General features: G+C 52.3%; 11 protein-coding genes across 11 annotated transcripts; 7 read left to right on the forward strand and 4 right to left on the reverse strand.

The window, feature by feature from the left end:
• Window positions 1-69: 69 nt before the first annotated feature.
• Window positions 70-2,058, reverse strand: BX661DRAFT_142900 (heat shock protein 70 family; the record flags this gene model as incomplete). Its single annotated transcript, XM_051532974.1, has 1 exon — window positions 70-2,058. One exon carries the CDS (start codon window positions 2,056-2,058, stop codon window positions 70-72), a length of 1,989 nt encoding a protein of 662 aa, XP_051391868.1.
• A 1,017-nt stretch (window positions 2,059-3,075) lies between these two features.
• Window positions 3,076-3,642, forward strand: BX661DRAFT_198145 (uncharacterized protein; the record flags this gene model as incomplete). The annotated part of the gene is made up of 1 exon (XM_051538201.1): window positions 3,076-3,642. One exon carries the CDS (start codon window positions 3,076-3,078, stop codon window positions 3,640-3,642), a length of 567 nt encoding a protein of 188 aa, XP_051391869.1.
• A 311-nt stretch (window positions 3,643-3,953) lies between these two features.
• BX661DRAFT_205168 (uncharacterized protein) lies at window positions 3,954-4,629 on the forward strand (the record flags this gene model as incomplete). The annotated part of the gene is made up of 2 exons (XM_051538584.1): window positions 3,954-4,008; window positions 4,249-4,629. 2 exons carry the CDS (start codon window positions 3,954-3,956, stop codon window positions 4,590-4,592), a joined length of 399 nt encoding a protein of 132 aa, XP_051391870.1. The 3' UTR covers window positions 4,593-4,629.
• BX661DRAFT_181918 (uncharacterized protein) lies at window positions 4,630-7,715 on the forward strand. The gene has a single exon (XM_051535842.1). The coding sequence runs from the start codon at window positions 4,861-4,863 to the stop codon at window positions 7,684-7,686; it is 2,826 nt and encodes a 941-aa protein (XP_051391871.1). The 5' UTR covers window positions 4,630-4,860; the 3' UTR covers window positions 7,687-7,715.
• A 4,797-nt stretch (window positions 7,716-12,512) lies between these two features.
• On the forward strand, window positions 12,513-14,767 carry BX661DRAFT_181922 (uncharacterized protein). Its single transcript, XM_051535843.1, has 3 exons — window positions 12,513-12,914; window positions 13,410-13,496; window positions 13,649-14,767. The coding sequence occupies exons 1-3, from the start codon at window positions 12,583-12,585 to the stop codon at window positions 14,673-14,675; spliced, it is 1,446 nt and encodes a 481-aa protein (XP_051391872.1). The 5' UTR covers window positions 12,513-12,582; the 3' UTR covers window positions 14,676-14,767.
• Window positions 14,768-15,731: 964 nt separating this feature from the next.
• BX661DRAFT_170790 (uncharacterized protein) lies at window positions 15,732-16,662 on the reverse strand (the record flags this gene model as incomplete). Its single annotated transcript, XM_051533651.1, has 3 exons — window positions 15,732-15,920; window positions 16,224-16,376; window positions 16,450-16,662. 3 exons carry the CDS (start codon window positions 16,660-16,662, stop codon window positions 15,732-15,734), a joined length of 555 nt encoding a protein of 184 aa, XP_051391873.1.
• A 1,644-nt stretch (window positions 16,663-18,306) lies between these two features.
• On the forward strand, window positions 18,307-19,090 carry BX661DRAFT_181931 (uncharacterized protein). The gene has a single exon (XM_051535844.1). It carries the CDS (start codon window positions 18,394-18,396, stop codon window positions 18,994-18,996), a length of 603 nt encoding a protein of 200 aa, XP_051391874.1. The 5' UTR covers window positions 18,307-18,393; the 3' UTR covers window positions 18,997-19,090.
• Window positions 19,091-19,133: 43 nt separating this feature from the next.
• Window positions 19,134-19,495, forward strand: BX661DRAFT_181932 (uncharacterized protein; the record flags this gene model as incomplete). Its single annotated transcript, XM_051535845.1, has 1 exon — window positions 19,134-19,495. A coding segment is annotated over exon 1 (335 nt), but the record flags the coding sequence as incomplete, so codon positions are not given.
• Window positions 19,379-22,400, forward strand: BX661DRAFT_181934 (carbon-nitrogen hydrolase). Its single transcript, XM_051535846.1, has 3 exons — window positions 19,379-20,165; window positions 20,203-21,121; window positions 21,435-22,400. Exons 1-3 carry the CDS (start codon window positions 19,704-19,706, stop codon window positions 22,325-22,327), a joined length of 2,274 nt encoding a protein of 757 aa, XP_051391876.1. The 5' UTR covers window positions 19,379-19,703; the 3' UTR covers window positions 22,328-22,400.
• A 145-nt stretch (window positions 22,401-22,545) lies between these two features.
• On the reverse strand, window positions 22,546-23,079 carry BX661DRAFT_143125 (NUDIX hydrolase domain-like protein; the record flags this gene model as incomplete). Its single annotated transcript, XM_051532986.1, has 1 exon — window positions 22,546-23,079. The coding sequence occupies one exon, from the start codon at window positions 23,077-23,079 to the stop codon at window positions 22,546-22,548; it is 534 nt and encodes a 177-aa protein (XP_051391877.1).
• A 166-nt stretch (window positions 23,080-23,245) lies between these two features.
• On the reverse strand, window positions 23,246-24,098 carry BX661DRAFT_181937 (NUDIX hydrolase domain-like protein). The gene is made up of 3 exons (XM_051535847.1): window positions 23,895-24,098; window positions 23,565-23,772; window positions 23,246-23,541 (listed from the first exon to the last, which is right to left on the reverse strand). Exons 1-3 carry the CDS (start codon window positions 24,066-24,068, stop codon window positions 23,411-23,413), a joined length of 513 nt encoding a protein of 170 aa, XP_051391878.1. The 5' UTR covers window positions 24,069-24,098; the 3' UTR covers window positions 23,246-23,410.
• Window positions 24,099-24,898: the final 800 nt, after the last annotated feature.

Here is a 24,898-nt window from a genome sequence, read left to right on the forward strand (position 1 = left end):
TGCCATTGTTGTTTTGGTGATATTTTCAAATTTTTAAAGTGAAAAGAGAAAGTGAAAGAAAATTTCAGATTAGAGCTCATCGTGCTCGGCATCCTCATCCTCATCATCGTCGTCATTCTTGGCATTGGCACCGCCGTACAGCTTGGACACGATGGGGTTGAACACAGACTCGAGCTCCTCGCGCTGCTCGTCAATGTCCTCCTTGGTGGCATCAGCGGCGTTGTCGCTGAGCCACTTCTCAGCCTCCTTGATGGCGGCCATGACGGTCGACTTGTCGTCCTTGCTGATCTTGCTGCCGAGCTGCTCCTTGTCAGTGACCTGGTTCTTGATGCTGTACAGATACTGCTCAAAGGTGTTCTTGGCCTCAATGCGCTCCTTGAGGACACGGTCCTCGTCGGCAAACTCGGTGGCCTCGCGGATCATGCGCTCGATCTCCTCATCGGAAAGACGGCCCTTGTTGTTGGTAATGGTGATCGACTCGCCCTTGCCAGTGCCCTTGTCGATGGCACCGACCTTGAGAATGCCGTTAGCGTCAATCTCAAAGGTGACCTCAATCTGGGGCACGCCGCGGGGAGCAGGTGGGACGTTGGTGAGCTCAAACTTGCCTAGCTTGTTGTTGTCCTTGGTGAGCGAGCGCTCGCCCTCGAAGACCTGGATGAGGACGGTCTGCTGGTTGTCAGCGGCGGTCGAGAAGATCTGCGACTTCTTGGTCGGGATCTGGGTGTTGCGGGGGATGAGCTTGGTCATCACGCCGCCGGTGGTCTCGATACCGAGGGTCAGGGGGTTGACATCAAGAAGCAAGACATCGTCGGTGCCAGCGGCACCAGTGAGGATGCCGGCCTGGACAGCTGCGCCAAAGGCGACAGCCTCGTCGGGGTTAATACCCTTGCTGGCCTTCTTGCCGTCAAAGAATTCCTCGAGAAGCTTCTGGACCTTGGGGATGCGAGTAGAGCCACCGACCAGCACAATGTCGTCAATCTTGGACTTGGAAATGCCTCCGTCCTCCAGAACCTGCTTGACAGGCTTCAGGGTGCGCTTGAACAGGTTGTTGTTGAGCTCCTCGAACTTGGCACGGGTGATGGTCTCCGAGAAGTCCTCACCGTCAAGGAGGGACTCGATCTCAACGCGGACAGACATCTGGGACGAAAGAGTGCGCTTGGCCTTCTCGGCCTCGCGCTTGAACTTGCCAATAGCCTTCTTGTCGTTGCGGGCGTCCTTGCCAGTCTTCTTCTTGAAGAGCTGAACAAAGTGCTCGACGACCTTGTTGTCAAAGTCCTCACCACCAAGATGAGTGTCGCCGGAGGTGGCGAGCACCTCAAAGATACCGTTGTCAATAGCCAGAACCGAGACATCGAAAGTACCACCTCCCAGGTCGTACACGAGGATGTGGCGCTCCTTGCCCTTCTTGTCCAGGCCGTAGGCAATGGCGGCGGCAGTGGGCTCGTTGACAATGCGCAGGACGTTGAGGCCAGCAATGGCACCGGCGTCCTTGGTGGCCTGGCGCTGAGCGTCGTTAAAGTAAGCGGGGACGGTGACGACGGCGTGGGTGACCTTGGTGTTGAGGTAAGCCTCGGCGACCTCCTTCATCTTCCCGAGAATCATGGCGGAGATCTCCTCAGGGCTGAAGGTGCGCTTCTCGCCCTTGACGTTGACGCGGAAGTTGGGCTTGCCGTCCTTGTTGGTGATCTCAAACGGCCAGTGCTTAATGTCACGCTTAACCTCCTTGTCGTCGTAGCGAAGACCGATCAAACGCTTGGCATCAAAGATAGTGTTCTCAGGGTTGCTGGGAGCCTGGTTCTTTGCAGCGTCACCAATCAGACGCTCGCCATCGGCGGTGAATCCGACCCATGACGGCGTAATGCGGTTACCCTGCTCGTTCGCGATAATCTCGACGCGACCGTTCTTGTGGACGGCGACGCACGAGTAAGTTGTTCCAAGATCAATACCGATAACGGTGCCATAGTCTTCCTTTGACTCCTCACCGCGGACCGAAGGCGCAGCGGTGAAAACAGCCAGCAGCAGGAATGCTAGCGTGAGGAAGAAGTGGATCCCCCTCATTGTCGAATAAAGTAAACCAAAGAGTGAGCGGGTAACTGTATGTGCAAGAGAAAGCTGTGTAAGATGAGCTCGCAGACAAGCTGAATTTTTCTGTTACAAAACTACAAGAAACGCAAGAATGAGAGCAAAAAGCAGGGATGGTGTTTGTTAGTACAAATGCTTGACTTGTCAAACACATAAAATAATTGGAACTATTTCAAAAATGCGCAGATGCTCCGGTGTGGTGGCAACTGGGAAGAATTGAGACCGAGAAAGTGTGCGCCAGAAAAAATTGAACAAGTTGTTGCACAAGCGCCAGTTGCCGGCAAAGTAGACAGCGTGGATACTTACAATACAGCGAGAATAAATGTAATATAAAATAAAAGAGAAAAAGTGGTGCGAGAAAATAAAGCTAACAGAACAGAAGAGAAGAGAGAGAAGACGATACCGGCGCAGTTGCTATGCTTTTTACGTTATCCTGGAGCGTTTGTGTCCTTCGCGAGTGCTTAAATACCAGACATTCAGAGAGGTGCGCGCATGCATTTGCGATACATTGATGTTTTTTTACAATTGCAAAGAATGCTAGCAGCCCGCACATAATCATCATCTGTGACATTGCGATCGCTAATTGGCTGAAACGGTCCCCACGAATGGGATACTGCCTGCGGGGCATTGCTAGAAAATAGCAAACCGGCTTGTATTTTTTTGCCACGTCGCAAGGGAGCAGCGTTCAAAATGATAGAAAGGCGAGTCACGCTTTTCCTTTTTGCAAAAGCAGCAAGCCGATATGCGCGAATGCGAGTTGAGCTGCGCTCAAAGAATTGTCATTGGCATTGCATTGCACTGTCATTGGAAAATGCTAGAACCTCCGCCGACTGACACCTTCGCTTTCGGCACTGCATACACCCACCCACTTTGAGAGAATTTTTGATACCCCAAAAAAGCCCCGTACGCGCACTCGAGCACACCTTGACCCAAAGAAGCAGAGCCAAGTGCAATCACAGACAGTCTGCGCAAAGATACCCAGAGACAGATCCCATGGCGCCGCCCCAACCGCCCGTCATGTTCAACGTAGATCCAAGTGACACTTGGCTCTCAAAGTCATCTAGCACAGTGGCACAGAGCAGTATTACCAGCGGCGAAGCCGATTCTGTGCAGTGGCAGAGCGGGCGCGCCGAGCGCATACAGCAGCTGGAATCAGTGCTTGCTGCCACGACCCAGCGCCGGTGCCAGGGGCAAAAGCAAAAGCAAAAAAAAAGTGTATATAATGAGACCAACTACGGCGACATGCTGGACGGCGAGGACGGCGATAACAGCAACTGTGCTGCCAAAATCAGCGGTGATGGAAGCGATGACGACTGCCGCTCGGAATCGAGCAGCCTATTCTACAGCGAGGGCCGGTCTCTCCTGTGCACATACTACCAGCCCCCTGCAGAGCCAGCGGCGGACACCGCAGCGACGTTTGGAGTCTACGGGTCAGTCAGTGCCCCGGAACCGCCGCTGAAAACGACAGAGCAGTTTCTGCCGTGGGACGTGCGGCTTCGCGATGCAGTCCGGCGGGTGCTCTACTGCGGCAGAAGCGCTTGTTTGGACAGCAACAATTGAGAATATACACGCGGTCCCCCTGCCCACTTTTGCTAGCCATCGACTGCATCGCCGATTCAATAGACTAGTGAAAATGGATTTTTAGAATTTCCAAACATTTATAGCGAAAGTCCAGCTTCTTAAGCAGGGAATTTTTAAAAACTTTCTGATTTTAGGCTAAAAACTGGAAAAAAAAGTCCAGATTTTTGAATATATGGGGAAGTATTTAGTGTTTGTGTCTGACTGGTGCTTTGGCTATGGGTTAAGGGGTTAATGGTGACTTCTAACAGTGTACCTATATTATTCATCCAACTCTGTCGCTGCCGCAACCAATGCCGCTGCTGATTCTGTCACAGCAGCTGCGGAATGAGCTGGCTGAGGGTAATCGTAAGCAGTACATCAATATCCAGCCTGCCGCTAATCTCAAGTGCATTTTCGAGCTGAGCGGCTGGTTACAGGGCAAGATCGAGCGCAAAATCAGACGGATGATACGCGATGAGTTGGCCGCGCAGCAGCACCAAAAGCAGAAGCAGCAGTAGATATAGTAGTGGAAACAGCAGAAGTAGCGGCAGCAGAATGGTCAGCAGCAGGTAGCCGCAACAGGCATGAATACAATTCCACCAGTAGAAAGCCCTTGCCAAATTTTATGCCACGGCCTGCACCAGTGCACAATGGAAAACTGCTTGCAAACCTTCAGGGCCGACGGAACCAAGATCAAGAATGACGAAAAAGTGCCATTAGGCAGACGGAAGTGGAATTGTGACACGGCTGCGGTGCTGAACTTTCGCATTATCCTCAATGCCCTGCTTAAAGGCAATCATCCTCCCCGTTTCTTGCGCAAAAAGGCATCGCCAGAGCCGGCTGAAGCCGAGTCTACATCAACCCTCAAGTCAAACCCCAAGTTCAAGCGTGTGCGCAAGAATACATCTTCCCCTGCTTCTTCTCTTCAAAAGAAGCAGCGAACTGGATAATATCGTCAACCATAGTGGTATATTGCCACTGGTTTCTAAATACTTTTTAGGTTGCTATTCAATCTGTGGGAAGGATGTCGATTTGCAGCATACTTGTAGTATCATTCTTTTCTTTTAATGTAGAAGACCCGCGTTTGGATGTGCTGCCTCTGCGTATTCAGAATCTCGCTGCTTCTTTCTCTCTTTTTCCTTTCATTTTTTCAGTTTTACTGCGCTCATTTTTTACTTTGTCAAAAACAGTAGCGGGTTTTGGAAATTACTTTGTTCGATGGCCCAAGTGGTCCACATTTATCCGCCACTGGGCGCTCTGACGTGCGTGCGCGAGCCTGCAATCACATTCCGCGTATATTTCGTTCATACTGCTTCTAACGACCCGTCAGAGACAACTGGTTCGCCCGTACAGAATGCTGAAATTTGGACAAATATTCATGGCGACGAGTGGGTGGGCATTGCGCTGGAAAGATTGCCAGAAACGTCAGCTGCCGCCCAGCTGGATATCACATTTCTGAATCCAGCACAGGCAGCTGGACCTGGCAGCACCGCTCAGCAGTTCGGCCTCGAAGTACCCGTAACGAGCGCCGTGACGAGGTGCTTTGAGTTTACCGTGCGCTGGCGAGCCACTGGACATAATGACTGGCAGTGGGCGGGTGCCTTGGGACAGAATGCACACGTATCTGTCATTCGCAACTGCATTTCAGACCCCAGCACAAGGCCACTCAACTACTGGCGCCAGCAGCTCAAGTCCATACTTAGGCCCGCAACCACCAACATCGTACAGTCCCCACCTATGGCCATAGCTGATTCCTGGCAGGTGTCTACAACTGGAGCGTCGTGTTTGTTCAAGTTTGGATCGGCTGCATCGACTACCGACAATATCACTTGGTTTGGCCGTCTGGCAGGTATCGAGCGACATCTAGCCTTTGTGCGTAAAGATTTATTTTGGCAGATCCCGCTGAGCGGCGGTCGACAGATTGATGTTGGTGACATGGATATTGTGATTTTACTTTTCGAGCTTGAAACAGGGGCCTACGCGGCACTGATGGCCTTCACGTGCAATTGCAGCACCAGTTGTACATCAGTATTCCGGGCCACCAGCTCTGGCAATCTCATTGTGCGTGTTAGCCCAGCAGTCAGCCCGGCTGTCGTTCGAGTGGCCGCTACTATCAACATGCGCCCGTACGATGCGGTCGGAGAGCTGTTCGCTCGCATTCGACAGTTAGTCGCTCTGCCGGCTCCCAAATTGCTTGCATTGAATTTTGTAGAGCCTGCTCTTTTGCATGCAGACACATATCTGACAACCACCATGGGGTACTGCACTTGGAACACATTCTACCAGAAAGTGTCTCACGAAAAGATTGTGTTCGAGCTAAACAACATCCGCCAGGCCGGCATCGATGCTGGCCAGCCACTGCCTGCCTGGGTGGTTATTGACGATGGGTGGCAGTCAGTCGACACATATGACGGTCTTGGAAAACTGATTGATATATTTGCCGACAGCAACAAGTTTCCTGGCCAATTGGCGCAAACAGTGGATGAGCTCAGACATATGAACATCCTTCGAGTCGGCGTGTGGCATGCCCTATGGGGGTATTGGGGTGGCATCGACCCACATGGCCCGCTGTCAAAGCGCTACAAGCTGGAGAGACACTGCCGGCAATGGTCGCCGGTCGTCAAGCAGGAATCCGACATTTGGCTGATCGCAGCGTCGTGTATATGGGAATTTTACGATGAATTTTATGGATGGCTCAGAAGTCAGGGCGTGTCATTTGTAAAGGTCGATTACCAGGCAGCGTTTGAATGCCTGAAAGAGTATGGCAACGGCAGCGATACAGGAATGCACATAGCAAAGATGTACAGTGCCTACCAGGACGCAATGCAAAGCGCGGCATGCAAGCACTTTGGGCCAGGAATTATTATAAACTGCATGTCCCAGTCGCCCCAATTTGCTGTGCGTGCTTTGAAACAGCAGTACCAGCAAGACAAGAATGGCCACTCGGCAATTGGCCGGATGTTGTTTCGGAACTCCGACGATTATTTCCCAGATGAACCCGGCTCGCACGGCTGGCACATCCATTGCAACATGCTCAATGCAGTTTGGAGCCGCTTTCTGGGCCAGCAGTGTGTCGCTGACTGGGACATGTTCCGGCCTGGACAGCACGAGAGCCACATACATGCTGTCTCGCGAGTGCTTAGCGGCGGGCCAGTTTACATAACAGGAAGTTCCTCTGACTACTCGCGCCAAAGCCTCGCTCAACTCATCGGGCCAACGGGTGATATTTTCCCGCACTTACCACCTCTGATAGACACCCAATGCCTGTTTACCGACATGACTAAAACGCCAGGTTTCTTGATTGCGTCAACTGTTGTTCCCGGTGCAGGGACTGTACTCGTTTCGATTTATAATGTCACAGAGAGAGCGGTAATTTCACCCGTATTTCTCGCACGAGCATATGCCGAAAGCACAGGAAATGATCCGGAAGCAGGACAGCAACATGGCACCGGAAATGAATATTTTTCTATCCACCAGCAGTCCACAGGGAAAATTTTTATAAGTACTGGCCTGCCCAAATTATGCTCAATTGCGCTGCTACGGCTGGACTGCGACGTACTATCAGTGACTAAAATGGCCACTCTCAAATCTTCTGACTGCAGTGCCATCCTATATGCAGCATGTCTAGGCGACACCGGCCACTGTGCAGGTGCGAGCGTTGTCGAGCGCGGGGTGTATGGTGCTCTCCCGCGCACTTGCAGCATGTGTAACAACGTCAGCAACAATATAAGCGGCCACACCACATTGACCTTGGCGTGCACCCATGGGCACCACCAATGGAATATACGAGCGCGAATCGCTTATCGGGCAAACTCAGTCACTTTTGCAATGTTCGCGCACAAAGCAGCTCTCGACACGCGCTCGTTGCCAATAAACATCAATAGCGTCAGAGTACTTGGATGCAATGTGCCCAATAATCGGTGGCAGTTTCAATCCAGCACGGGCTTACTGACCATAGCAACGATCGGCCATTCAGGAACAGCTGAAGACACTCACACTTTACCTCGCTTGTCGACAATCATTACAGTGTGTCTTTGCGCATAGCCAAGGGGTTAGTTTTTGTATTTAATATATTGTATTGCAAAATGTCAAATAACATAACGTTTTCTAAGATATGGACCGGCGAATGGCCTCGATGACACCGATCTCTTGTTTGCTCAGCGCCATGCGGACGTGCCCGGGAATGTCCAGGTGCACATTCGCCCTCTTAAAAGCCTTGCTCCACTCATTGTACCAGTAAACCAACCGCTCCTTGGTCTTTCTGACCGAAGATGCGCTGTAGCCAATCTGCTGCTGCTGGTATCTGAGCACTCCCAAATACCCGCTGACCATCAGCTTCCAGCAAAGAGCCATATCGGCGGCGCCCCGGGGGCGAGAGTACTTTGGCACGGTGCTGTCCTGGTAAAGCGCAACTATTTCGTCAGCCAGCAACTCAGCACTCTCCATGTCGCGGTGCTCGTCGACCGTGGCGTATATGGTCATCATCCTGACTGCATCCAAGTGTGACAAAGGCAGCTTGTCCAGCGCGCGCAGCCGGTCCATCTCCAGCTGCTTCTCGACCTCCCGCAGGTCATACCAGGGTTCGGGAACATTGCCGTCGTCGAGCAAAGCCCGCCTCAGCTGCGGCACAACATAGTACGGGCGGCCAAGAATAAACAGGCGCGCATATTTGGGCTGGTTACGGTAGACGAACCGCGAGTACGCCGAGGCTTCCTCACGGAAAATAGGCATGGCGCTCATGCGGTACTCTTTGAACCAGTACTCAGCCAACACGCGATCACCGTTCTTTGCAGCCTCCCGGATGGCCATGGTCCATATGATCGGCGATGGCGTGAACGCCGGATTGATGCGCAGTGCTGGGGGCAGTTTGCGCATGACCGCGGGAATGACGACTTCGAAGACCTGTCGCAGTTCAGATATCATGCCCGCATGGCCAAGGGCAGAAATGAGAACGCTGTAGAAATGGGTTGTAGGCCATGCTCTGTTCTTGAGAGACGCGTACAGCATTGCCAAGCCCATCTGCGCAACCATCTCCTTCCGTTGCCCGGCGGTACTCGGCACAAGCACAATGTCAGATGACGACTCGCCCTGCGGCGGATACACAGCCTCCATGCCAAATATCCTGACCGCCGGCCCGTCCCAGCCCCTGGGAGAATGGGTAGCGGTGCATCATTTGTGGACAGCGAGTTCAGAAGAATGGCCGTCGCCTGCGCAATGGGATAGCCGCCGGCATCGATTATGCGGCGGAAATAGTTCATGGCCTCATCAATCTCTCCCAGACTAGAATACGCAAAGATTGCGTGCGACCAGATCGTGTCTGCATATTTGGTGCGCAGGCTGGTAGCGCCAGGGAACGCATAAGCGACGCTAGTTGCCTCGGGTGTGTTCAGTGTCTCCAAATATTTGGGCATATGATCGCGGACAATGGGCTCCCAGACTGTGCGCTTGGACTGCCGCATGGCATCGCTGACCAGCCACGAAAGATGCTGAAGAAGTGGTGCTTCGCCCGCCTGGCGGCATGCCGCGTACCATCGGATTTTTTCCTGAAGCGGTGTGTCGAATTTGATCGCTACCGTAGAGGAACTGCCCCTCGAGCTCACGCGCTGGCTAACTACTGCCGCCGGCGGCAGCCGCTTGGTTGCTGTGTTGCCATTTCTTGATGCTGACTTTAAACCTGTCGCGGGCACTGCCGTCGCTGTAGCCACCGCCGCATCCTCCAGCCACTGCAAGTCAGCACGGTGCTTCTTCTCTGCCTTGACCTGCTCTGCGCGCGGCAGGAGGTCGCCGGTAGCAGGATCAACAATCGGATACCCCGATTCAAGCAACACAGAATTAGCAGAGCTCAACAGATCCGGATCGAGCTTGGCTCTAAACATGAAGGCAAGCTTGATTGTTAGCAGCAGCCCGTGTGCTGCGCTCTTAGCACCTCCAAGCTCGGTTGACTCACGGTTCTCAAATGCCCCAATAGCGCAGTCCCAGAATTTGCTGTCAGCACTGGCGACCGCACACACATCCCAATCCGAGCCCCACTCGTCATCAGAGACCGCTTCAGGCGAATTCGGCACGCTGGCCAGCGTGCTCGGCAGTGGCTCAAACAAGCTGGTGGCTTCGATCCTCAGGACTTTGCACACAGGTGTCAGGGCCACCATACCCCGTTTATGGATCATCGCATACAGCTCCAAGCGCACGCGCTCAGCCAACTGCAGGTCTGACAGCCTACGAGCCACGCTCAGAGTGCACTGAATAACCCGGGCATTCCACTGCGAATACACGCGGCCCTGCGTACGCACATTTCCGTGAAGCAGACCAGAAACGAGCTCCGAAACCAAATGCATGCTGCCAACCTCGGATCCCGCGCACAGCTCCGTTGCCCGCGTGAGCACGGACTCAATCCATGTAGCAGGCATGGCATCAAGGGCTGCGCTGTTTTTGGAAGCAATGCTTGTGAGCAGTTGCGCGCATTTGACAGCGTGGAAGCGGCTCCGGGTAGACAGCGCGCGTTCAAGAAGACATTTTATGCCATCGACATACTGCGCGCCCTGGGAGAGAGCCTTGCCCTCACCGACAACAGACCATATGCGATCCCAGTCATCGACTGCGCCTAGACCCAGCAGAATATCGCTGGTGATAAACCCCGAGGGAGTGCCGCCAAATATAACCTGCTTGGCCCCCACCCCATGTCCGCCTGCGGTGTTCTCGCCACACTGAAAGTCCATGTACAAGTTGTACGCCTGGTCGATATGGCCTCTGGAAAGTAAGGCATGGAGGAGTGCGCCAAGCTGCAAGGAGTTCATGGCCACAAAATGAGCATACTTGGCCTCGCCCAGCAGCGTCATGGCATGGTCGACATGCCCCTGGCTGACCATCTCGAGGGCATAGCGGAAAAACGGCGCGGCTGCCCGGTTGCGGATCCGCCAGAGTTCCTCAACCTCAATGACTTGTGGCTTCAAGACATGCTCCTCATGGACCAACCTCCACTTCTCTGCCTGCATACTGACTGCGTCCGGCATGACAATCGAGCCTTCAATGCTGCGCCAGCTCTGCTGCCAACCAGCGGAAAACTCGGAATAAAGCGCATCGGCTGCCGCCGGGTCGCCGAGCCGGTAGTACATTGACATCATTGATGCGTACTCAGACCCCAGGTGTCTGTGGTCGTTCTGCCGTGCCATCAAAAACAACCACTCAGCGTCAGCCTTGCGCTCGCGCACGCTCATCGCCCTAAGTAAAAACAAATAAAAACCCGAGCTTGCCGAAAAGGACCGGTCCCTCAGAATGCGAGCTATATCCACGGCGGTATCCAGCGGATCGTCTGCCAAAAAAGATTCCAGCGCCAGTTTCTGATCGGGCGACAACACTGCGCTGCCCTGAGAGCGAATTTCAGTGATCGGAATGTCCACAGCCTCCAAATTAGTCAAGCGAAACTGCCACATTGACCGGCCGTCGGCAGAGCTCAGAGAATCCGATGTCTTGCTGTGTGTGTTTACTAGATGTATACCCTGTGTGACCCCGTAAAAGCTGTTGTTCGCCAGGTAAATTGCAACCCTTTCAAGAACTGCCGAGTCAATCAGCCATCCTCTGGCTGCAGCAATCGCGCACAGCTTGACAATAACCCGCGACTCGATGCGCTGTGAAATGCCGTTGGTCTCGGTTTTGGAAATGGCATCAAGGAGGCTCTCGCATACAGCATGGTTCAATAGATGTGGGCTAAACCTCATGCTGCTGCCATTCTCTCCGAGTTCGCTTATAAACTCGATGATGGCATTGATGTACCGGCTGCTGTTTATCGATCGGCTCTCGGCGATGCGATCCAAGACTTGCAGCGGTGTAGTCGGCGGCGTCTTTTTCAATGCGTTTATCAAAATATCTGCAGCACTGACGTCTGAAACTTTTCCAACCGCATCTTCAGCCATTGATCCTCGTTGTGTTGCTTTGTCGTCTCCGCTGTTGTCGCCACCATTATTAATGCCGGTAAAGGATCGTGTCTGATGTATATGCACCGAGTGCAATAGTGGCTGAGAGCTGCTGTTGATTGCTGAGCAAAATATATCCCGGCTGGCAGGCGCTAAATTCGCCCGTGAGCGCACGCATTGTGCAGTGGCCTGGCGGGCTATCTGAGAGGCCGTTGAAGTTGCCCTAGTTTTCGACTGTGACAGTAGCCGCGCAGCCATGGTCCTGTCCGTTGGGCTGAATTATAAAAGGAGGCTAAATTCAGGCCAAACAAATAAATAAAGTAGAGAAAGTACAAGAAGACAAACATGAATTCGACACCAAAAAAAAGATAAAGCAACAACTTTAAAAAATATATTGATCGGTGCTTGGGTGAGCACTGGGCTCGCTTGGCAGAAGATGAGGGGTCGAACCGAGTCGAGCTGAATCAGTGAATCGGGACTTAAAGCGTGATCCCAACTTTGGATGTTGAAAATGTGTGGTGTAAGCTTGTTTAAAAGGCAAATCGTGCGGTCAAGCAAAAAAAACCGTGCATAAGCAAGTTTGCCCATGACTTTCGGATCGGCCACTATCCAGGGTTCTGACGGCTCTCAAAGCGGTGGGTACTGGGAAGCTAACTGGAAACTCCTAAGAGTGGCGGCTGCACTCGGGTCAATGGGGGCACATTTTCCAATTGGGAGTGAGAGAAAAACACATAGATGAGGGGAGATTGTAAACAGCCACACTCTTTCTCCCCATTTCTCACACCTGCCTCAACCCTTCCTACTTTTTATTTGTCAGCAGCAATTGATCTCATTAGATGCCGCATCAGTCTGTTCTGGCGAGCGCGCACAAACACGTGCTCGTTTCCTTTTAAATTAGGGAGGCGTATCCCAGTGTCAACGAAACGCACAATTTTTTAATATGAGCACTTTGTGAAAAGAACAAAAGCCCAGGTGCGCATGCATATTGCTTTGCTTTGGCCGTTTTTTCTCCGTCAATTGAAATTATTAAATGGCTGTCGCATGTCCCCTCTCACTCGTTTCTTCTCTTCCCTTCTTCGATTTATTTTTCGCATTCACGCTTTTCTTTTACTTTACCCACACTTGTATTCTGCACATACACACAATCATACTTACTATTAGATATATTGCTCAGATGGTCAAGGATATCGATGCCACGCAGAGAAAAGCGACATTGGTCGATGGTGAGGTGCAGAGAACAAAAGTGCAGACTGCAACTTTTGACAGGGCAGAGGAAATTCAGGTCGATGGCGACCAGAGCAGGTTCTCGGCGATGCTGGGCATTCTGCGCAAATTGGTAGGCGTTTCAGATATAATTAGTCTGTAAGTTGACATTACGTGCACATAATTAAATCTAAGCAAACATTGTAAGTGTTTTTGGTGTTTCATTGCCTTACAAAGTTCCTTCAGCCGTCCTGGGAGACAAAAGGGCAACGGATTTCATTTCATCTTGTTTGTTTGTTTTAATTCGGGTTTTCGGCAGTAACAAAGGGATGGACTTTGTGGTCACATCACTTGGGCATGCGGAACTATGTCTATGTCATGCTCAAAGCAAGTGGAAACAAGTAGTGTTGTTTATTGCTATTCTATTACCATAATCTCAAAATAACAACGGTGGATCATCTGGCCATACTGATGCCTGTGTGCTCTGCTGCATCGCAGTGGGTGGTATGCCCGAATTTAGCAATTGCAGACGATCGATACGTGCATATGTGTGTGACCTTGCATGTTCTGAGCGATTTTTGTTTATTTGGAGTTTAAAGTGCTATGAATTAACAATTTGCGTATTAACCTGTTTATATTTACATTTTTTATTAGTCGCCTGTCACTGCCGTCGCAGCTGCTGGATCCAATTCCTAACCTCGAATACTGGAACTACATGGATCGCCCCGAATATTTTGTAAGGTAGGTAGTTGAATTGCAGCTGGAGACTTTGCAATTTCGCTTTGTCATCCGCAGCACACATGGCTTTTTAAAGCTAAAGCTGCACATTTGTAAAGATTGCATGTGGTTAATATATGCCAAGACTCGATTCAGTTTTACAATTTGTTTTGTAGGATAGCAGATTCTGACGATGAGGTCGAGCGGATACTGGCGGTGGTGGCATGGTGGTTCTCCAAGCTCCTCAAACATTCAGGCAAGGTGCTCAAGCCGTTCAATTCGATTCTTGGAGAGCAGTTTTTCAGCCGCTGGCAGGTTGACACTGCCGACAATGCCGCACGCAAGGGCACATTGTCGACCAGCTCAAAAAACGCGTCCTCGAACGGCGCATATGCGGGCACCAATGTCACGGTCGAGTACATCACCGAGCAGGTGTCGCATCACCCGCCAATATCGGCGTTTGTTTACCGGTGCCCAGAGCGGGGGATCGAGTTATCCGGGCTCGACCACTTTTGCGCAAAGTTCACGGGGCTGTCCGCCACAGTGGCCTCGGGATCGGAGTGCAAAGGCGTTTTCTTGAATATCAAGGGTCGCGGCGAGGAATACATGAGCACTCATCCAACGGCCAATATTGTCGGCTGGCTGCGGGGCAGCCTTAAGGTGCAGTTTGTCGACACCAGCTACGTCGTTTGCGAAAAGACCAAGCTGGCAGCCATTGTCGAGTTTAAGGAGGAGAGGTGGTTCGGAAAGAATAAGGATAATGTGTCAGGAAGGGTGTTCCGTTTCAGCCCTGAGCAGCGCAACCAGATTGCGAGCTGGCGCCTCAAGGATATTCCCAAGTCGTGCGATGTAGTGGCCACGTTTGGCGGGAACTGGGATAAGAAGGTCGTGGTCCAGCGTGGCGGAGAGGAGAGCACGCTGGTGGACCTGACTGATCTGCAGGTGGCAGAGAAGATTGTGCGGCCGGTGGAAGAGCAGGGGCCGATGGAGTCGCGGAAAGTCTGGGGGCCAGTGGCCGACAAGATGAACCAGGGCAAGTTCGGTGAGGCCACAAAGCTGAAGCGCAGCATTGAGGAGGACCAGAGGGAGCTGGCGGCGGAGAGAACTGCCAAGGGGGAGCCCTTTGTGTCAGCCCTGTTCAAGGTTGAAAGCGTCGCCAGCGGCAAACCGGAGCTTTTGAGCGACGCGCCAATCAACGTGTAGACTTTTTTATTTATTCTTTTTTACGCTTTCAGGAAATTTATCGTCTTGCATCCTCGCGCGTGGAAACGCGGTTTTTTTTTGCTGGAAAAAACACATACACTTCAGTTTTTTTTTAAATATCCTCTGACTCTCCTTTTTGGGTAGTGCGCGCCTGCGCGTTGTTTAAAATAGATGGGCTCGGCTAAAATGCACGAGCGCTTCGGACTCAAGTTTTTCTTAAGCAAGCACTTAAAGTTCGGTATGACAAGAGGCACATTGTTGAAACGTCTGGAATATTACACTGTAGCTTGAATAAACTTTTTTTTTCTTTTTCAAAAGTGCTTTTTTTTTGTAGCAATTTTTTTCTAGTTATAACATAATCTTTTGCCCTTGTGCAGTCAACAATTTTTTCTTCTATTTTGCTTTTTCTTTTGCTTTTGCTTTTGCTTTTTTTCAATTTCTTTTTTCACCTTTTCAAATTATTTTTTCTCTCTATTTTTACCCATTTATTATTATTTCCTCCCCCCCTTTTTCACCTTTACATACTCACTCCTATAGCACCAGGCATTTGTGCACCTATTGTCAATACCTTTCTGGGCCTTTCCATATAAAGTTTCTTTTTTTAATAACGCGTTTCAGTTCATTTATTAACAAGGGAGCCACAAAGACTCGGGTTGGTAAAATAAATATACAGCAAAGCACTAAAAGGTTAGTATATTTTCTGTTCTTATTCAGAACTGACAAATCAACGGTTTGAATTAGCAGAGTCCAATCCGCGGTCTGCCTTTCTTTTTCACCCTTAGCAAATGAGTTACACAGTGAGAGTAAGTCACTATGACGCGTCGCTGACCCCCCCCCCTCCACAAATTGAATGCAACGATATAACAACTAAGCAACACAAACAAACAACTTTTGGTTCTAATTATTAGTGTAGATAAATAAGACCTAGTTTCTTTTTTTTCTTTTATTTCACGACGTTTAGGAGGGTGTTTAAAAAGCGGATTATCCACTTCTATTTTGTTATGAGTACGGCGGTACCTGCAACAGATAACATCGTCGATCTAGGTACAATGGCATTTAACAAGGCTCCGGGACAACAGGTGGCGGGGTTTCAAGCGAGTACCGGACAGGGGGCGGATGGCTCGGGAGGTATTTTGCAACAGAATGGACAGTTTGGAGCACAGATGACAGCACAGCAGCAACAGCAGCAGTTGCATTTTCAGCAATTGCAACACCTTCAGCAATTACAGCAGCAGCAGCAAATGGCTAATGACAACGCTAACGTTAGCGCGGGGGATCAGGGTCTCAGCAGCAGGCTTATACGGCCCAGCAACTGGCATTTGTGAGGCAGCAACAACAGGCACTGTTCAACCAGCAGCACATGTTCTTCAGCAGCAACCGCAACAGCACACAACGCAGCAACCAACCAGCAGCAATCTCAGGCTCAGCAGCAGGCGCAGGGATCTATACAGGTGGCTAATGGCGCAGCACTGGTGGAGGAATAACATGCGACATTGCGGGCCATTGCTGCAAAGTTTGGAATTCCAGAGACGGTTTCGTCGCAGATACCCCCGATGCAGCTGGCGATGATTTTGCAGAATTTTCAGGGGCAACATAATGATGCCATGATGCAGGCCCAAGGACAAGGCCAGGCACAGGCACAGGCACAGGCACAGGCACAGGCACAGGCACAGGCACAGAGGCCAGGATCAGGCGCAGCAGCTACACCACCACGACAACAGCAGCAGAGCCATATTCAAGGCGTGGCGACGCCGCAGCGGCAACAATCGGCTACGCCGCAGTTAGCGACGCCATTGGGGGGAAGCAGCAAAAGCGTCAAGCCAGCGTCGAAGCGGTCCAAAAGCAAATGCAAGAGCGAAAGCCAATCGCCAGCGCCCAGCCAGCACTCAGCACTGGTATCACCCACGACGCCGCACATGTCGGTCCACTCCTCATTCCCGGGGCGCGGCGGGTCATCAACACCAACGCCCGGCGACACAGCGGCCATCAGCTACAGCGCCTCAGAGGTAGCCGCAGCGCAACACATGTCCGACGAATTCGTCGCCCAGCTCCCACAGTACACGTACGAGACGTTCATCCCATTTCTGCAAAATTCAACCGCGAAAACAACATTCCGGGCAACTTCAGTAAGCCGCCGTTGTTCAACGAGCAGCGGATTGATCTTTACCGGTTTTTCTGCGAGGTGATTCGCGCCGGCGGGCTGGAGCAGGTGCACACGAAGCGGCTGTGGCGGCAGGTGGCCAAGGATGCTGGGCTGCCGGATAACCAGACGCTGCCGCCGCTGCTGAGCCGGTGGTATAAGGTTGGCTGCAGCCGCTGGAGCAGCTGCGCGTGTATCCGCCGGGCCACGCCAGGCATACGGGAGTTGGAGCCAATTTTTCGCTCAAGAAGCGGCGGAGGGCGGACGCCAGCCCTGGTGGCACCCCGGGGCCTGACCTGGCCAAGCGCTCGCGCATGGCGAGCCCGGTTCCGTTTCCGCCCGGGCAATTTGCGATGCCCGGCCAAGCCATGCCCGGGCAGCTCATGCCGGGGCAGCACGCAATGCCCATGCAGGCGCTACACCACGGCCAGGCGCTCCAGATGCAGCTGCACAGCGTGCAGCCAACCCCAGGCCACGTGACGCCAGTATCGGCGCCGTCGCTGCCGTCGCAGCCGGTCAGCGCACAGGCCCACCACAGTGTGCGGCAGGTGACTGTGCCAATGCCCCCGCCGGCGCCGGCGCAAGCGCGGTTCTTTCCGTTGGAGCGCACGCTGGACACGTTTGGCGGAGTTGATGTTGCGGCAGCCATGGCGCTCAGGCCGCGCGCGCGGCACCCGGCCATTGGCGACTACGGCAGCATTGACGTGCGCGCGCTGGCGTTGAGCATCGAGTCGGGCATTCCGGCGGAGGTGGCTGCGGCGTTAACGACACTGGTGCGTGTGACTGCGCATGCGGACGCGGTCCTGCCGCTGGCACAGTGCGAGGAGCTGGCGGAAGCGCTGCTTGGGGTGCTTGAGGGCGAAGCCGAGGCTAGAGCTGAGTCGGAGTTGGAGTTGGAGTCGGAGCCGGAGCCGGGGCCGGAGCTGGGGCCGGGGGCCGGAGCCGGAGTCGGAGCCTGGGGCCAAGGAGTGCCCGTCGTACGCCGACGATCTGGCGCGCTTCGCTCTGCTGAGCACGCAGGACCTGTCGCTCGGCGGGCTGCCCGGCGACGAGGTGCAGGACGCGGCGGCCGTGCGCGGGCTGCTGCGCGGCGGCAGCGCTCTGTGGGCATTCACATCCGACCGCACGCTGGCAGCAGCATGCGCGCTGCGCAACCTGTCGTTCCTGCCGGCAAACCAGCTTTTCCTGGCCAGCAGCCACGACTTTTTCCGCGCCTTCGCGGCGCTCTGCCAGCGCTGCGACTCTGCGGCCGCGGAAGCGGCGGCCAGCGCCAGCGCGCGCGCCCTGCACCGTGCGCTGGAGTTTCGGCGCGCGCTGGTCGTGGTTCTGGCCAATACCGCCGACAGGCTTGACTTGCGCGCGTGCGGCGCCAAGTTTGTGCGCGCAGCCCTGCGGCTGCTCGCGTACTTTGCCGATGGGCGGCAGGCAGCGGCGGCGGCGGCGGCGGCGGCGGCGGCGGCGGCGGCGGCGGCGGCGCATGCGTGGGAGAGCAGCGACGGCAGCGCGGGCAACGGCGCGCTGGTTCTGCTGGCGCTGGAGGCTGGCGCGCGGCTGTCGGTGGCGGACAGCAACCGCACGATGCTGGCGCACCTCGGGCCGCGGCACTTCGGGCCATTGGCCGATGCCTGCGCGCGGCTGCTTGCCGCCAGCTCGCCCCCTGCGCCCGGCGACGCGGCTGCCGCTGAGTCGCGGCTGGTGTGGGTGCACACGGCGCTGCTGCTGCTGAGCAACCTGGCAGCGGCCGCCGCCGGGCCGCCGACCTCTGCCCGGCAGTACACGCGGTTCCGCGTCGCCGACATCAATGGGCGCCGCGCTGCGCCGCGCCTGCGCATGCCGTTTGCGCCGACGTCCTTTGTCGCCGCAGCCGTGCCGCCCGCACTGGCGGCTTTCCGCAAGCGGCTCGCGCAGGACACGGCGTTGGTGCGCGCGCTGCTGGAGATGGCGGTTGCCGCGGCCGACGCCCAGGTGCTTCCGGATACGCCGGTTGCCGAGCTGGCGGAGCGCGCTGTGTTTGTGCTGCAGATGCTGCATCCCGACCACGATGCGCTGTTTGCTGCGCGCTGGGCTGACTGGGTTGTTGATCGCGTTGCCTGTCGCCCGCTGCCGCGTGCGCTGACGGAGTCGCTGTGTGAGCTTGTGGGGTTTTTGCCGGTGAACAGCCTGCAGAAGTCCAGGCGCTGATCTTTTTTTTTCTTGGCTTAAAAAATAGAATTTGTGGGTTTTTGCCTGTGAGCGCGTCTTTTTCACTTTGCTTTTGCCGCTATGCCGCTATGCCAACCTATGCCATGTCTATGCCACTATTTCTATGCCCCTATGTTTCTATGCCCCTATGCCTCCATGCCTCCATGCCTCCATGCCTCCATGCCCCTCTTGCTCTCCTCTGGTCATGGCTGTTGGATTTGATTTACTTTTTTATTTTTATTTTTCAACCCGCTTGAAGGAATCACGCGTCTCACCCAATTGGCTCACATTGCTTTTTTCATTTCCTTTTTTTTCTTCCTTTTCTTTTGCCTATCCCAAAGTTTTTTTTTCCCAGCGAGAATGGAAAATAAGAGAAAAAACCAACCGTTTCAACCTCATCTGTTTTTTTCTTTCAGTTCGGCTCGATTCATTCATTCATTCATTTTTTTTTGCTTCCTTCTTATATATATTTTTTGGTGCTAAAAAGAAGCCTTATATATATAACTCACGCGCTATTATTGTTTCTTACTTTTTTATATTGCCAACACTCAAAAACACCACCAGGCACACTGACAAACCCAACCAACCCACACATAAAAAACACCCGCCCCTCCCCCTCACCCATAGGGCACATTTCCTGAAAGTGTCTAGTTACCAATAGAAGAGAATATCTTATCCTCGCTCTTTTTTTTCTTTTTCACAGAGCCATGGCCGACCACATTGACCAAATCCACGAGGAGGAGGAGGAGTACGATGGCAAGCTTGTCGATGGGTCCAAGCATGGCGAGTATATCGTTGACCAGGAGGACGAGTCCCTGGCGCAGGAGGTCAGTTATGAGGCCGAAGAGTACGGCGAATTTGAATTAGCCGAGGTCGAGGGTATGGAGCAACAGGGGGATTCGACGGGGCAGGCTGAGTACGCGTCCGGGTCTATTCTGGTGACTACAAATGAGGGCGATCAGATGCTGGATGAGCATCAAGGTGAGTACTACGAGGAGGATATTGACAAGGGCATGGATGACCACCAGATAATCGAGCATATGCAGCAGCAGCAGCAGCAGCAAGAGCAAGAGCAGGAACAGGAGCAGGAGCAGGAGCAGGAGCAGGACAGGAACAGGAGCATGGGCATGGGCATGGGCATGGGCAGCAGCCTGAGGAGGGGGTGGAGGGTGAGGAGGAACTCCAGGGGCAGGACATTATGAAGAGGAGCATTACGATAACAGCCATGTTGATTACATGATGGCCTCCGATGCAGACGCACATGCTGCCAACTCCTCTCTGACTGCGCTGTCGCAGGTCATCACATCTAGCGTCAACCAGCTCACGGACGAGATGAACGAAATGGGCGATATGGGCGAAATGAACGACATGGGAGAAATGGGCGAGATTGGCGACATGGGCGAGGATAAGCAGGACTTGCCGCAGGACCACCACCAGGAGGGAGAGGAGATCCGCGTGGATGACCCAGAGGCGCACTCGGCAGAAATCTCGACCCCCACTAGATACAAGGCCATCTCAGGAACGCATCGGACGCCAGCCAAGCGGCCGCTTTCATCGCATAGCGGCGATGGCGGGAGCAGCCGCCTGAAGAGCAAGGTGTGGGGCTGGTACGAGATCATGCCCGACGGATATCGCCAATGCAAGTTTTGCGCGCAAAAGTACGGCCGCCTCACAGCCACCACCATTCTCGCCCGCCACTACCACAACAGACATGATCCCAATCCAGAGTTCACTACGTCCACCCCGACTGCGTCCCACCGCGGTATGTCGCACATGGGGTCTGCCAGCCAGCCGGTCTCCTCCATGGCCTCGGGCCAGCACCACGATCTCCATCACCACCACCACCACCATCATCAACACCAGCAGCAGCTGAACATGTCGCAGGCTGCGGCGGCGGCGGCTGCAGCTGTGGCGGCTGCCGTGGCCAATGGCACTGCGGGGACGACGGGCGAGACGCCGGACCCCCAGACATCGCATCTTTTCCACGCCGCATCGAATGGCGCAGTCTCGGCCGCCTACTCGCACCAGGGATCGCTGGCCAACGGGTCTACTGAGGACATCCTGCGCTCTGTTTCAGAAGCCGTCAACCAAGCACCCTACGAAGACTCTCATATTATGATGCCGGGTAAGAATGATAATTTAATCTGTGCTGCAATCACATGCGCAAAACATCTTTTTGAACCGACATTCACTTTTATTGTCACTTCTTTGCTCACACAGTCACTCTATGTCTTGTTTTCATTTTTACCTTGAGCTTTCGCTTGTGCTGTTACGATCAACGACGCGTATACAAAAAAACTAAAGATTTTTTGTTCCTCTTCCTCCTGCTTCTTATCGTCCCATTCCATCTCTCTCACTTTTCTATTGCGTGTGTGGATTAACTTTTTCTTTCTTCCCTCCTCAACCTCTCGTCACCGTGTTTTTATTTATTACTTTAGACGGATTCCCACCCATGCTGTCGCCGCTCGCCCGCATCAACCTCACGCCCGCACGCAAGGCAATAGCTGCCGTGGCCCAGTTCTGCGCGCAGTCCGATGTGCAGAAGAACCTGCAGACTTGCATTGGCCTCATATCCACCGCTGCCCGGCGAGGCGCCCGCATGGTCTTCCTCCCGGAATCCAGCGACTTTATTGCCGAAACCCGCACCCAGCCCGCGCAGAACGCCCAGCCGCTGGACGGGGCCTTCATGAAAGAAATCCAGCAGGCCGCCAAAGACAACGCCATCTGGGTCTCTTTGGGCATTCACGAGCAGCCGGCCCTCAACGGCATGCCGTACAACACCAACGCAGTTGTAAGCTCAGACGGCACCCTTGTCTCGATCTACCGCAAGCTGCACCTCTTCGATGTTAACGTCAAGGATGGCCCCCGGCTTCTGGAATCCACCACGACAACGAGAGGTGACCGCCTGCCCGATGTTCTTGACACCCCCGTGGGTAAACTGGGGCTGGCCATTTGCTATGACCTGCGGTTTCCCGAAATGGCGCAGCAGCTGCGTCTGCGCGGCGCCCAGTCCCTATGCTACCCGTCGGCGTTTACGGAAATGACCGGTGCGGCGCATTGGGAGCTCCTGGTGCGTGCTCGGGCGGTGGAAACGCAGACGTATGTGTTTGCGGCGGCGCAGATTGGAAAGCATAACTCGAAGAGGTCGAGCTTTGGAGATGCCATGATTGTGGATCCTTGGGGATCGGTTGTTGCCAGGTGCCCGCGCAATTCAAACGAGCCTGAGGTTGCTCTGGCTGAGATTAACTTGGATTTCTTGGAAAAAGTTAGGCGCGAAATGCCCGTTTTTAACCATAAGAGGACGGACGTATTTGGAGAGTTTGTCGCATAGACAACAACACGACGACGACGACGACGACGACGACGACGACGACGACGACGGCGACGACGACGACGAAGACGACACAACAAAAGTAATATATTTTTTTATTTAAAAATTTGATGTTACTTTATATATAACTTTAGTAATTCATTGCATTGCTCTTCTATCAGGGCACTATGGCATGAGAGAAACTTTGAGACAAAGGAAAACAGTTACGCATTAATTACTCAAAACTCTAGGCTGTCCACTTCGGCAAGTTCCTCCCTAACAATTGTAACCTGGTCTTCGAGGAACCAAAACCTCCCAATGAATTTCTTGCCCCGAATAAACATCGGCCACCACCTCTCATCATCCTTCCACATTCTGTCAAACGGCATATCTCCTACCCCAAACCACTTCGGAGCCATCTCCTCAGTCTCCTCCCACTCACCCTCATACTCCACCGTGTCAAAAACATGCACCTCCATAGTCACGGGATCATTTTCGAAATAGAAAAACAACACCCCGCGTTTATTCACCGACCGTGCCCGCAAACACGACTCCTCTGTGAGTTCGCGTATGGCGCCCTGAGAGATAGATTCTTGGGGCTCTACTTTGCCTCCGAACCCGTTGTATTTGTTTTGACCGAATCCGCGCTTTTTGAGGCCTAGGAGGACTTGGGTTTGAGGTGGGTTGAGTGGGAATATGAGGGTGAAGAGACGGTGGGGTTTGCATTGGTACTCAAGCTCTTCGATGTGCTTGGATACTGATCTGGAGTCCATGATTGAATGCTGAAAGTAAATATCTAAGCGAATGGGATCGGGTGGGTAGAAAAGATGGGTTGGTAATATTGGTGATTAGGTGCATAAATAAGGTGGGTGTAACTTTTAATGCTCTTTTTTTTTTTGGGTTTAGTAAAGATTGGATATGGGCGGATCCTGATGCACTTCCCCCTTTTTTCTGAATGGTTTCTATATTTCGCACAATGTATCTATGTTCTCTCTCTCCACTCTTCCCTGAATGCTCGGGGACTATTCTTAATACGGGCAACGATTGGACTTTATTATTGTTATTATTATTCATTTTTGTTTACACCAAAAGCAATATGATAGTTTACTTGCTTGTTGTAGCGGATATATTCTCGATCAACATTTTGTGCTCCAGCAACTGCTCGCTACTGACGCGTTCAATTGCATGTCCGGCAATATTCTCACCATTAAACAAAAAACGAGCGACAAATAGGCCTTGTGACAGCAAAGTTGGCCACCATAGCTAGCCTCGATATGCATTTGATCATACGGGAGGCTATCGCTGGTAGTATCGAACCACTTGGGTTTCATCTCGTCGGATTCTGAGATATTACCAGAGTACTGGGACAAGGTGTATACGAGAATGTGGTGGCTCGGTCCTTTCATGTCGTCCATATACAGGACTCCGACATAGCGTAGTTTTTCGGCAACTAATCCGCATTCTTCCTAAGAAAAAGATATACGGACATTTTTACCAAAATATATTTTTTTTATTTTAGTCGATAAGTTTTTATGAATTGTTAGATTTAATGTTTTTAAATCCTAAATACTCTTTTCTTTCTTTTTACCTGTAGTTCGCGGTGGGCACATTGATCCATTGTTTCGCCGGATTCGGGTTTACCGCCAAACCCATTCCACAGTCCTTGGCCCATTCCACGCTTCTTCAGACCAAGAAGAACCTGGTTTCCATCAGGGCTAAATGGGAATATGACAGTAAAGTAATTTATGCGTGCAGAATCCATATATTAATTTATACCCTAATAAAAAGATAATTATGATGTCCAAAAAATATAAAAACTAATTGTTTAGCATTAAAAATGTCACAATTAACACATGTTTAACGGCAATATGGGTAGGGAAATGCAGCTAATTTAGGGTGTGTGCATTTCGAAAAAGAACCCCCTCCCCCCCCCCCAATACTTCAAAACTTGGTAGCATAGACAGTTTGAATGAAAGAATACAAAGTTTTTAAGGTGGTAGGCGCGTAATCCAGAAACAAGGGAAATTGTCTTTTTTATTTTATTTAATAGTAATGTATGTAAAAATCAATTGATCCACTTGATCTAGGGTGGCAATTTTTAAAACCAGTGCAAACGTCAACGCACATTTGACGGTAAATCAACATAATCTTTTTGTCTCCTTTTCCTTTTCTTTGATATATATATGTATATGTATATTTTATTTTTTAGTTAAATTTACAACAAAAAAATCTCAAAACTTTTAACCAAATTTCAGCCAACTTCGAATTACTACTAGGTTAGAAGGCATGCCAAAAAACATTAAGCACGATGAGTTGGCTCAAATGTTATCCTGACACAATGCAGAGGACCTTTCATCAGCAGGGCGCTAAGGATACAGCCAAAGTCTGCTAAAATATATCGCCAAGCATACCAAGAAGCAGCGTCTCGCGACAACTGATTCGAGCGTCACCACGAGTACCGCGCCTGAGAGTCTGCTTTTAGTCAACGATGTCACTTCCTGCGAGCAACGCCAACAATGCAATCGAAATGGTGTTATCGGTAATGCAGCATTTGTTGCCCATGGCTAAACACAGATGGATGATGGCAAATAA

Source organism: Kickxella alabastrina (assembly GCF_025024165.1).
Source record: "Kickxella alabastrina strain RSA 675 chromosome Unknown BX661scaffold_10, whole genome shotgun sequence".
NCBI lineage: Eukaryota > Fungi > Kickxellomycota > Kickxellomycetes > Kickxellales > Kickxellaceae > Kickxella > Kickxella alabastrina.